Source organism: Ornithodoros turicata, chromosome 7 (assembly GCF_037126465.1).
Source record: "Ornithodoros turicata isolate Travis chromosome 7, ASM3712646v1, whole genome shotgun sequence".
NCBI lineage: Eukaryota > Metazoa > Arthropoda > Arachnida > Ixodida > Argasidae > Ornithodoros > Ornithodoros turicata.
Genome location: NC_088207.1, coordinates 3376122 through 3388468, shown reverse-complemented (window position 1 = coordinate 3388468; position 12347 = coordinate 3376122). Strand labels below are relative to the sequence as shown.

Here is a 12347-nt window from a genome sequence, read left to right as displayed (position 1 = left end):
CTCCCGGGGCTACTGGTTATCTGCGGGTGCCCACTGGATGTCGCGCACCAGCCCGTCCCCGCCTTGTAGCCGACAAAGCTCGCACCCGTCCCCGATGCTTTTCCTACGCATCACCGACGGCGTTGGGGTTACGCCAAACGCCGACAAAGTTCGCATCCATCCCCGATGCTTCTCCAACACATCACCGACAGCGTTGGGGTTACGCCGAACTGCGACATCGTGCCAGGGCTCCGCTCGTGCGCTGTGCCGCGCATGCGCGGCGTCACTCCTCCATCCAGGTTTGACGGTTGACCCTCGGCGGTGTGCGTCTACAAGTATTTGGAAGGTACGTTTGCATTTTCCTATTATCTGTGGCATTATTGTGGAACGAACCTGTATGTGATATTGGTTGCTGTCGAGGCCGTAGGATTCGAGACATGGGGCGAAGGTTCCACGGTAATTTAACGTCACTATGTTGCTTCATTGCGTTGCGAACGCGCACTCGATGGTACCCTCTCTGTCTATATATATATATATCTATAAAAAACAGAACCTGCTGCAATTGCTAATCATGCGAGGTGCTAATGCCACTGCTGATACAGACAGTTGATGCGTGATTCTTGGTCACAGTTATTGGAATTTTGTAGCTTTCGGAACATCTGCGTTCGAGGTGCAATATGGGAACAGCTGCGAGAAATGATAATTAGATCCCTCACTTTTGATCATTCTCTAGGAGATGACCGCAATATATTATTGCTACTGGTTGACATAAAGAGGGCAGTGAAATCTCTTGATCAACGACTGCAAGTAATGGAACGTTTCATCGAAAGAATTTCCCAGGAGAAAGGAATTGCAAAGCCAAACTTTCCCGAACTCCCAATTCAGACATGCAGTGAGCTACTTGATCTTGAAACGTCACTGTCAGATGAGCAAGCCAATGTATACCTGGTAAGTTTCCTGCCACGTAAGTAGTATAATACTCTTGTACAGTCATGATTAGTCTCGTGTAACTTAACTCTTGTATTTCTCTTAATGCTGCATTTGATGAAAAAGCACGATAGCGCTGGGTAATATGTGTTTTAGAACGAAATCGTGTTGCTATCTTCTGCTAATTGCCTTTTTTAACAGTTCAACTTTTGCAGATTGGAAAGCTCTCTCGTCTGGGCGGAAACTCGCTGACTGAAAGTGCTCGAGTCCTGGTGAAAAATCTTATACAGAGCAGCGTTGCGTTTCAATACAGCTTAAGGGGGCCACAACAGAAAAAAAAAAGACTTTCCCGCATTGCGAGTCTACTCCTGCATTACTGGTGAGTATCATATCGCATTCAACATGCTCGCTTACTATTGTGGTTCAGGTTATGCAATAGTGTTTCTACTCTATTGTTGTTTATCATACCGACATCATTGTGCCTCGATGATGCTTGCCGAGAATTTTCCCTCTTTGATTGCTTCTTTATCCATCTGAATGTTTTTGCAACTGATCCCTTGCTTATCCGAACTGTATGCTAACATTAGAGTATGTCACTTACTTTTCAAACACCTTACAACAATGTGGATGGGTAGAAATCCAGCGAACCGGTAGAGATGTAGGAAGGGAGTTGCCTCAGGACAGAAGCCGCCGATATTTCGAACAGAGACTGTTCTTCTTCTGGGAGAAGAAGAACAGTCTCTGTTCGAAATATCGGCGGCTTCTGTCCTGAGGCAACTCCCTTCTTACAACAATGTGGTCAGATACTGTTGCTTACCGTGTTTCCTGTAGAGGTACTACTGAAACACACAACATCGTGGAAAGAATTGGGAGGTACTTAGCCGGCGCACCTGACCGGGAGGGAGGACGAGAAGCCCGCAAAAGAAAGACACAAGCCAAACCAGCAGCGAATAGACTTTCATCGTGTGATAACTTGTAATCAATAAAGTGTGTAGAACATGCAGCATGTGTTTTTGTAAGTGATCCCTTGCTTATCAGAACTGGATGCTAAAATTGGAGCATAATATAATAAATATAAGTAAACAACTGAGTGACAGTGGGTAGTGCCAGTACCAACGTCCGAAGTGCATCAAATTCACATCGGGAAGGCATGGGACACGAGTACCGACTGCCAATACTGGCCCGGCCCGATAACGGTGTTGCAAAATCGGCGGCGCGCCAGTACCGTAAGCCAGCAGAGCCCCGGTCGAAAGAGACTGTTCCCCGTTGGCGCACCGATATCGGTCCCGTCGGCTGTGCTGCCCGGGTATTTTGTGAAATAGACAAAGACGAGTAACACTGCGTCGAAGTGAGAGATGAGATAGGTTAAGACTAGCTTTCATGGAGGTAACACTGGCTGTCCTGGAAACGGCTAATCATTATTCCTTAAAGTGCCACTCCGGACTCGAAAAACAGCGTTTATTTTATTTAGTCCATAAAAAGAAGGTGCCTAAATGATGCTATTCGCGAAATTTCAATCCTGTTTGCGAGCGCTGTGCATTTTGTGCCAATTTTTGAAGATTTGCCCAGCCTCCACAAGCTTCGATGACGCAAGGAGCGGGTGACGTAATCATAAGCCCACAAATTGCAATGATGTCTTATTCTGTAGACGGCACTCGTCTCCTAGCAACGACGCCGGCGTCCGGCAGGGTCATGTGATGGAGAAGTCACATGACGCTCATCGAAAGAGGGGAAAATGGGAGAGATGGCTTCCCATTGTTGTGTTTTCTCCAAGGTCAGACGGTCCGTTGGGTATGTCACGTGGGGCTCCGCGAACGGAGTGCAAAACGTGAGCTCCCCAGGAAGACGCGAAGGGCAACAAGGTTGCCAGATGAGAGCCGGGCGCTCCGTTGGAGCATAACATGACGTCACAGTTCTCAAAAATAAAAATTATTTTTTTCTAGCTTTCGCATTACGCAGAGCAAAATATTTTGCAGGAATGTAAAGTGAGACAAGAAGGGTTTCAGTAGCACAACTTTGGTGGGATCCTGAAGACACGAGATTTAGTCCGTAGTGGTACTTTAATCGTCCACTTATGAAACTTATGTGCTTGAACTCCGATCACCTGATCGCTGTCTTTCCCTCGCGTGTGTGTTCCAACGCTCTCCAAATGAGGATAATAGTCTGAGGCAGATAATAACAATTGAAAATAAATTTACACGTAAGGCGAGACCCCCCAACAGTTTATATGGCTACATGCTATATGTGCCGCGGGGCGAGACTGCGGATAATTTTGACCGCCTGCGGTTCTTTAAGGTGCCCCGGCAATCTCGCACATATACCTGAGACAGATAAATCATCGTTGCCGGTGCCAGCCGGAAAGGTCCACCTTCGGTCATACGACAGTCATGAACTCATACCAGTGCCGGTTCAGAAGTAAACCCTGGACATAAGCGACGAAGTATAAAAAACAGATTAAAACGAAAACCGAAGGCGCGCAGCGGCAGTCTACTGTACTGTGATACTGTGAGCAAAACGTGAGACAGTTCAATGATGCGTCCCTTATCTAAACTTCGATCCGAAAATGGGAACAATGTATGTTTCGCGGAACATTGTAGACTGGGGGAATACGAGTGCCTAAAACGCACGTACACCACGCTGTTCATACGCAGCGGAAATGAATCAATCAACTACCCAGAAGCGTGTGTCTTTGAGCCAAAAGTCGGCCTGCAGCATTCAAAGGGACCGCAACGGTCTCACTAATGTGTACCATTGCATTCATTATATTATGCTCATTACGCTATACTTATTCATATTAATCAGTTTTCCTATCTAGTGCTTTTTGTATCCGTCTAGTGCGCTGCCTCTAGATATCCATATTATGCGTGCATTGCGATACATGCCAGCCATCTTCCATTAAAGCTATAACGAGTGTAAAACATTATTGTTCTACATGTTGCTGAGATACAAGCTCTAGAAGGACTTCGCCGTCAAGCCTAGATTTCAGGAGATATAGAAGGCCCAGGTCCATCACTATTGGCTCTCTAAACACTTTTCCCGCCTTCCTATCATAGAATACCTCCCGTGACGTCACGTTTATATGACTTTCTGTATTAGGAGTATAGACTTTCTGCGCGTTTCTTGCCCCCTTTCAAGAAAAATTTGAATACAAGATGACGTCATAAAAATAACACTCATTTACATTTGTCCTACAGAAGTTGCGCAGAAGTGTGGGAACTTCTTCAGCATACGTCCTAACTCTTCAAAGTGTCACTCTGGACTCAGAAAACAGCGTTTATGCTATTCAGTCGATGAAAAGAAGATGCCTCAAGCATTTCATACGCAAAAGTTCATGGCTGTTCACGAAAACTGTGCATTTCTGTCAATGTTTGAAGACCTGCTGAGCCTCCACAAGTTTCGATGACGCGACGACCGAATGAGGTCATCATAAGCGCACAAATTGCAATGATGTCAAGTTCTGGAGAGGACACTCGTCTCCTAGCAACGACGCTGCTGTCTGGGTAGGGTCACGTGGTGGAGAAGTCACGTGCCACTGATGGAAAGAGGGGAAAATGGGAGAGATGTCTTCTCTCCTTCCTTTGTGTTTCCTCCAAGGGCGGAACGGTCGGATCATATGTCACGTGGGGCTCCGCTCACGCAGTGCAAAAAGTTAGCCACCCCCGGAAGCCGCGAAGGGCAACAACGTTGCCAGATGAGAGCCGGGCGCGGGACGCCGGGACGTGATGTCACAGTTCTCAGAAATTAAAATTAATTTTCTCTAGTTTTCGCGTCATATAGAGCCAAAATATTTTGCGGGAATGTAAAGTGCGACAAGAAGATATCAGTAACATAAATTTTGTAGGATTCTGATAACACGATGTTTAGTCCGTAGTGCCACTTTAAACCAGAGTTCGAGGTAACTCGTTACTGTAACTAAGTTCCTTCCTTTGGTAACTTGTACCTTAACTCGGTACTTTTGCGCCATGGTAACTTTCAGAGGAACTGGTTCCTTTTTCACGTAACTTTGCCAAAGTAACTGAAGTGCCAAGTTACTTTTAACTCGCTTTTCACTGACGTCCAAATATTTTCTTGTTTTCTCTCCGGTTCCTTCATGGCCATATTTTTTGCCATAAAACGTGATATTCAATCAATGACAGTATTTTATTCAGGAAATAAGAACCGCTGCCATTGAAATTAAGCTGAACCACTGTGCGTCCACAGGGAGTAAGATACAAAGCGTTCGAATAGACCTCCACCAGAGAAACGTTATCATGACATTGGTAGACAGACTGAAACCGAAACAAATCGGAGGGAGCGGGCTGGGTTCCACGAACGGGCACTTGTTCCCTGCCTCCCACTGAAAGAAAAGCAGGACCGAGGGTCACGTCCCTTTAAGGGACCATATTGTAATCCCCTCAAGACGGTGGCTTTCGGGCGCGACTTTGTTCACCTCTAGCTTCGAGTGTAGTTCAATTCTACCAAATTTGTGGCACTGTCGAACACTATGACGTCATTTGTTTACAAACAGAGAGAGGTCTATTGTTGGGCACAAACGAAAACGATCTAAGCGTGTTGCACTCCTCCGCAGGCAGCTCAAGGTCAAACTCAACTGCTCACGCGCTGCGCCTGCGTAATGCTATTTTGTATCCCAAGTAACTTGGAAGTAACTCCTTCTTTTTTTTAAGTAACTCAGTAACTGCGAGCTACATTTCAGGCTGAAGAACTTCGTTATGAACTTAGTTAGATTTTGCACACGGAAACCTAACTTGTAACGAGTTCTTTTTGACCCGTAACTTCTCAATCTATGCTTTAAACCGTTTTCTAAAGCTACACTACACTATTTATTTTGTAGCAATTTTGTCTTGTGGTTTTGCAGTAACCAACCGGAATGCAAGGGACGCTGTCATTGGGAGTGATGACGTTTCTTTGGCGCTGCGAAATAAAGGTGTTTTGCAAATTGACACTGGTCCATTCATTTTGTAGCATTTTGCAATAACATTTACGAGCCGCCCGATTGGTCACGTTGAACAGAACTCTCGATTGCAGCATCTTCGTGTGTAGTTATGCTCTCCTTCGTCATTGTGAATTGAGGGAGACTGGAACAAGGCGCTGTAGCGTAAAAAATATCCCTTGAGAAGTACGGCCATCGCCAGCCATCATCACTCGTCTAGAAAGTTACAAAGCCAGAAAAAAAATGCAGTACGGTAGGCTGCGCTGTTATAGCGCATATGATACGAAGTCCGCTGAAGGTTTATTCGGACAAATTATTTAGCAGTTGAAAACTACACTCCGCAGCGTTTTATAGTGTTAGGCCGAGAGTGAAGGAGACCGAAGGGGTAAGGCGGGGCTAGGCTGTTTACTGGCGAACAGCTGGAAAAAAGAATGAGAATGACTGGGTGGCTGGTGCAGAAGAGCGTGGGCGCGGGCAACACGGGCCTGGTGAAATCTTCATCGTCGGCTAACGCACAGTGCCGCTACAAGCGCCCCCCCCCCCCCCTGGACCTAATGTCGCGACGGCACGAGTCGCACCGAAGGCGGGGCGGACGCCCACCGGACCCTTCTCGGCGAAGGTGCTGAAGGTTCTGGCAGGGGCATGCGTGACGCAGGAGCCGGGGCGTCCGGCAGGAGGAAGGCCGACTTCACCCTGTCGATGGATAGGACATCTCGGCGGTTCGGCAGTTGGATGGTCACAGTGTTGCCTTGGCGGGCGTGGACGAGGTACGGGCCGTCTTACGGAAGCTGGAGAGGTCTACGGGTGCCGTCGTGGCGCACAAAGACGTGGGTAGACGTGGCCAGTTCTGGGTGGAGGTATGCGTTGTATATCGCATCACTCTGAGCGAGGCTGTGTAAGCTTACTTGAACTTTCCTAACAACGGGTTGTTTAGCTAAAATGTGAGCAAACCACGTTAATATATATTCCACTCTCTACGCCCTTCCTTAGTTCGTACTTGCTAAGGTTCATCTTGAAAGTGTACAAAACTTCCAATAATACTACAACTTGTGATGATAAAGCTTATACATTTCCTAAAAATCTTCGCACTTGACTTGAAAAATGTCACGTTAGAGCTTCATTGTTGTGAACTTTGCCCGGCGTCGTCTTGTTAATCGCTAAGCAGGCGATTCTTACAAAGCAAAAGCAAACTAACAGCCAAAAAAATGGGAGAAGTCTAGCACTTGCAAGTGAGTAAGGTAAGTAAGTAAGTAAGTAACATTTATTTTACTGAAAAACAAGCTTAAGGGCGGAGTTCATCGTTCATCAGGTGCGAGGAAGAAGGATGAAGAAGTGCCTGATGAAGGAGAGACTCCGTCCGAAAGCTTGTTTTTCAGTACAACAAATGTTTCAATCTCTTTAAATATACTAAAGCAAAAACAAATAGGCCTGCGTGTTATTGGTTTTCATAAGAGACGTCGCAGCATTAAGAACGAGCGCTAGAGAAAACACAGTCCTTACAGACCGAAGAAGCAAACCGGTTGGTAATGCCTTCACAAAACGAGCGCGTCAGCAATTTATAATTCCAAGTTCAAGTAGCGTCCACGTCTCCACGAGTCCGTCACAGTTACAGAAGAAAACGGGAGCGAAGCAGTCACCCGCTCGAAATGTCCTACCACGCCTGCGCACAGTGAGCCAATCGGAGGGCGGAATAACTCTGTGGCTAGTCGCATGTAAAAAAACGTGCCATGCCGACCTTCTTTCACGAGGTCGGCTAGAGCTGCTGAGAACGACAGCTGGCTACCAATTAGGTGACAGAGAAAGGCCACGCCTCTTGAGTTTTCGTATGCTTTGGACGACGGAATGCCGCTGTGGTGGGAACATGAAAATCGTGCACTCTGACGGGGCGGCGGAAATGTGCCTCTACTTCCGCCGCCCGCTCACGACGCCACGTCGGGCGTCGCCAAGTGGGAACTGTCCCTAAAGGCGCCAATATACTCCGACGTAGCGTGCGCGCGCGTCAATGCGACGTCACGTCGGCGAGCATGGAAACACTATACTCCGGCGTACCCGAGACGCAGCGGCGCCCGGCGTCCGCCAGCTTGCCTCGGCGGGATCGGCGCGGAGATAGAACTTGTTCTATCCAGGCCGTGCTTGGTTGGTGGTCGCTAGACCAGAGTGCATTGCGTTTCATCATGGCGGCCTCCAGCGAACTCGGTGACCAAGTGCAAGCATTGTCTGCAGATGTTGTCGAAAAGTTAATAGAGGCAGTTCGGCAACATCCTTGCGTTTACGATACAAAGCGCATGGAGTATCGCGACCAGATGAGAAAGAACAACGCCTGGGAAATCATCAGGTCGTCATGCGGACTTCGCACAGGCAAGTTGCGTTTCGTTTCTGAACACAATTCTGTTGTGAGCCTTTGCTTTTTGGCAGTGTGATAATAACATAGCACACCTTTTTCGTTTGTGACTGTAGCGGATGAGTGTCAGAAAATATGGAAAAGGCTGCGAGATCGCTACAGCCGAGAGCAGAAGGCGGTTGAGGTAACACAGGCAAGTGGGAGCGGTTTTGTTCCGAGGCGGACATGGGAATATTTCCAGGCCATGGAATTTTATAAAGACTGCGGACGTCCCCGAAAGTGAGCATATATAGCGGTCAGGCTAGTAGGGAAATGGGGGCAAGTAAATAATTTCTTTAGAAAACCGTCCTAACAACTAAACGTACTTGGGGGGTGTATGCGTCTCAGTGTACTAACTGCTGTGTTGATCCCTCAAGATACTTCGGAATAAAAACGACAATAGTATTTCATGACTATATGACCAAGAACTGTTGATATGCAACAGAAGGCAGAGTGTTTCAACATATTACATTATACATGTAATATGTTGAAACACATACATTATATACCCCCTATAAAACCGTACATTATAACGAACTAGCAGTATTCAAACAATTGGGTATTGCATGAGACAGGATTTACAGATTTGCTGTGCACTCATGTCAAATATATAATGGGACTCTGTTACTGCAATCACAGTGCGACCAGCGTTTATAAACTCTGTTACTACAATCACAGTGTGACCAGCATTTATAAACCTCACACCTAGCCTATTCCTGGTTTATTTCGTACTCTTGGCACACCAGAATGTAATATTCCGTGGAGTCGTCCACTGCAACATTTGGGCTCAGTTTATTCCTCACTCTCCTCTGCTTTGCTTTGCTCAATGTTTGTTTTTCCTTGCTTTTCTCTGTGATGTAAATACCACAAGTTGAAACACTCGCTGCAATTTGCCCCATAGCAGCATGCCACCGGTAAATGCCATTTTGTCACCGAAGGAGACGTCATAAGTTACTAGAGTTTGAGAAGCTAAAACTGCGGAAGGACTTCCAAGGATGTCCCAACTTTCGTGCTTCTTGTGTGAACAATCCCAACCAAAGGGAAAATAAATGTAGACAGAGAAAATTTGTTTCCGAGGCCAGAAACCACTTTTTGTTGTCTTGGGGATGATCCGCTCTAAGCAGCACTGTTCTGAATGGAGCCGAAGTATGGAGCTATGCTACCGCCGAAAGGTGGAGCTGCTTGGGCCAGAATGGAACCAGTAAAGTTGACTGTTTCAGTGTACCCCGTTCTTCAATGTGCCCCCTTTTGCAGTTACTCATCGTTTCTCCTTTTTGCATCAGGACAGTGTCCAACCTAGAGGTGCCAGGACCGGGTTGCAACGGACCAGACGATCACACGAATACGGTACAGCCGACGGCAGCATTTATACTGAACTCAATAGTACGTGGCGAAGCATCGCACACACCGCCACCCCTAATGGACTCGGCGCCATCAGATACAGAAGCATCGTCACGACCTGTTGAAACAGTTCCAACAACAGTGGAGCGGGAAGGGATTTCGCGGCAGCAAAAGAAAAGAAGAAGTAACACAGAGGCATTCGAGGAGCAGCTGTTGTGCCGCCTAGACAAAAAAATTTCTGAGAATGAAGCATTTGGACTCTCTGTTGGGATGTCACTCGACAGACTACCAACACGTCAAGCATCTCAGTGCAAGGCAAAGATTATGGCGCTCATTGCTGAATACGACGAATGAGCTGTGAATATGTGCTTTGTTGTTTTGTCAGCACCTCGATACACAGAACAGGACATGTATGTCGTTATCCAGTTTGCCATTTCGCTGTCTAACTTCACTCCATGATAGGCAAGCCTGAGCGATGGGCAAGACACGTAAACAAACACAAACACGAAGGCTCAAACCAGCAAAACGTTTTGCTGGTTTGAGCCTTCGTGTTTGTGTTTGTTTACGTGTTTTGCCCATCGCTCAGGCTTGCCTATCATGGAATTTATCCACCAGCTAGCCTGCATTTACGCCATTCTGTCAATGGCTAACTTCACTCTCATCATTAATGGTTATTATGTATTGTTAGGTTTTTATTCGAGCAAATATAACACTTGCTTGTGTGAGAACTCTGCTTTCATTATAGTTTAATAGAGTGCAGATTTCAAAATACATGTGTAAGTCAGTTTTCAGTTCGGTACACTTCACAAAGTTCATTTTTGTTTCAGCTTCGCCTTACGACCTTGAGCTGCCATGGCAGGGAGCCCTCTGTGGACATGAAATAGGTAGCGATGTCATCCCTCAACGCCATGGCTGCTGGTGCAGAGCGGTTACAAGTTGATCGGTTGTGACTGACAGTTTCTCTTATAACTTGTCTCCAGGACCCTTCTTGCAGTGCCTCACCACACACTGTGTCACCATAGTCGCTTGGACAGTACACACTATCTGACATAAGGAAATTGTGAAGGCACACTGCTGCCTTGATCATGCTTGTCAGCAAGTCCGGATCACCTTCAACAGTTCCAAGAAATGAACGCCACCTGGATGCAAGAATCCCAAATGCGTTTTCCACGCAACGTCGAGCTCTTGATAGACGGTAATTGAACACTTTCTTCTTCTCTGTCAGGTTCCTTCCAGGGTAAGGGCGCATCAGGTATGGGCGCAGAGGAAATGCAGCGTCTCCAACCAAGCACAAAGGCCACCTGGACATGTTCGCTGGCAGGTCAAGAGTGCTTTGCTCAAAGCTTTTCCCTATTGCACTGTCTCTGAACACAGAACCATCTGAGAGGCGGCCTTGTGCCCCGATATCCACCAGAATAAACCTGTAGTCTGCATCTGCTACAGCGAGCAGGACCACTGAGTGGAATCCCTTATAGTTATAATAGTCTGAGCCGCTTTTGTCGGGGCATCTTATGGCAAAATGTTTGCCGTCTATGCTTCCGATGGCATTTGGGAAGTTCCACTTTGTGTCGAAGCCATTTCGTATGTCTTCCCACGCAGCTCTCGTGGGTACCTTCAGTACGACTGGTGATAAGCAGTCCCATATTGCAGGCAATGTCTCCTTGAGGATCATAGAGACAGTTGATCGGTGCATTCGATAGCTCATAGCAATGTCCTGCATTGAGCCTCCGGTCGACAAAAACCTGGTGAAAGATTTGAACATGGTGGTAACGGCCTCTGACCCCGAACAACCCAGGAGAGAGAGAGAGAAAAAAAGAACAGAAAGTAGAAGAAAAAAGACTACAGAACCAAATTTACCTCAGTGCTACTGCAAGCCTCTCTGCAGGGAGGATGGGCCTCCTATGTGTAGGTGCATGGAGAATCCGGTCGCGTACAACACCAAGCAAATGGTCAAATGATGCTTTAGTCATTCTGTAAAAATGTTAACAAACCAGTGCAGGCAATTTGCAAGGTGTGATTCACATTCAAATTGGTGCAGTAGTCACACTAACGCAATTGAGCTGCAGACGCAACGTTTTCTGCAAAGTTAATTACCTGAAATATTTGAAATGGTACTCAGGGTCGTCATTTCGTAGTTCCTGCACGAGATGGTGGTATTCCCCGAGGACAGTGCGTTTGTCAAATATATCCCGAATGTACATCGTACGCTTCCGCTTGCGCCGCAGACGATGAATCAGCAACGCTCGCAGCAGATTTTGCCGAAGAGGATGGGTGGTCCATGCTGCTCTGTCCCCTGTCAAATTCGGAAAAATAATGCCGACTCCATCGCATGCCATCGCGCACAAAACCAACGTTTGGATATGGACGCGCGTCTGACAGCTTCGTCGCCTCGCCGACAGCTGCCGCGTATGTTGATCCATGCACGACGCATGCGCGGGCGTACCGTTTCACGATGCTTCGCATGTGAGTATAGCGTGTCGTGTTCCTGGCCTGGCGTAGTTCAGCTAACTTGGCGCAGTGGACGTCTGCCGGCGCGCGGACAACGTCGGAGTATATTGGCGCCTTAAGACGTCTCGTTCTTTGATGTCGTGCTGACTGGGGGGTGGTGAGTTTGAATCCTACCACCGGCTGTGCTGTCTGAGGTTTTCCTTGGGTTTTCCGAAGACTTTCCAGACGTATGTCGGCACAGCTGCCCCTGAAGTCGGCCCAGGACGCATACTAACCCCCCTGTCCGCCACTCCTTCCTGCTGTCCTCTCTCCATCTGTCCACGTCTGTACGCGGCTCACAGC

General features: G+C 47.3%; 3 protein-coding genes and 1 long non-coding RNA gene across 4 annotated transcripts in view; 3 read left to right on the top strand and 1 right to left on the bottom strand.

Moving 5' to 3' along the window:
* The window catches only part of LOC135399468 (uncharacterized), a 170630-nt gene extending 164784 nt beyond the window's left edge, over positions 1–5846 (top strand). Inside the window, exon 17 of the mRNA XM_064631244.1 lies at positions 5762–5846. Coding sequence (XP_064487314.1) covers positions 5762–5764 — 3 coding nt within the window. The 3' untranslated portion in view covers positions 5765–5846. The remainder of the gene's footprint in view (positions 1–5761) is intronic.
* Positions 718–1856, top strand: LOC135399467 (uncharacterized). The gene is made up of 3 exons (XR_010424287.1): positions 718–927; positions 1122–1285; positions 1738–1856. It is a non-coding gene; the product is annotated as an uncharacterized LOC135399467 (long non-coding RNA).
* Positions 5847–8010: 2164 nt separating the features above from the next.
* LOC135399902 (transcription factor Adf-1-like) lies at positions 8011–9911 on the top strand. Its single transcript, XM_064631638.1, has 3 exons — positions 8011–8194; positions 8294–8456; positions 9500–9911. Exons 1-3 carry the CDS (start codon positions 8011–8013, stop codon positions 9909–9911), a joined length of 759 nt encoding a protein of 252 aa, XP_064487708.1.
* A 469-nt stretch (positions 9912–10380) lies between these two features.
* On the bottom strand, positions 10381–11893 carry LOC135399901 (uncharacterized). The gene is made up of 3 exons (XM_064631637.1): positions 11652–11893; positions 11415–11528; positions 10381–11299 (listed from the first exon to the last, which is right to left on the bottom strand). Exons 1-3 carry the CDS (start codon positions 11891–11893, stop codon positions 10381–10383), a joined length of 1275 nt encoding a protein of 424 aa, XP_064487707.1.
* Between the last annotated feature and the right edge of the window lie 454 nt (positions 11894–12347).

Bases quoted from the DNA above. Each gene is read 5' to 3' on its own strand.
- LOC135399902 (XM_064631638.1), top strand. From the start codon at position 8,011: ATGGCGGCCTCCAGCGAACTCGGTGACCAAGTGCAAGCATTGTCTGCA. The intron at 8,195-8,293 runs GCAAGTTGCGTT...TTGTGACTGTAG, and splicing joins GTCATGCGGACTTCGCACAG to CGGATGAGTGTCAGAAAATA. The intron at 8,457-9,499 runs GTGAGCATATAT...TTTTTGCATCAG, and splicing joins GACTGCGGACGTCCCCGAAA to GACAGTGTCCAACCTAGAGG.
- LOC135399901 (XM_064631637.1), bottom strand. From the start codon at position 11,893: ATGGCATGCGATGGAGTCGGCATTATTTTTCCGAATTTGACAGGGGAC. The intron at 11,529-11,651 runs GTAATTAACTTT...ACATTTTTACAG, and splicing joins TACCATTTCAAATATTTCAG to AATGACTAAAGCATCATTTG. The intron at 11,300-11,414 runs GTAAATTTGGTT...ATCTTTCACCAG, and splicing joins AGGCTTGCAGTAGCACTGAG to GTTTTTGTCGACCGGAGGCT.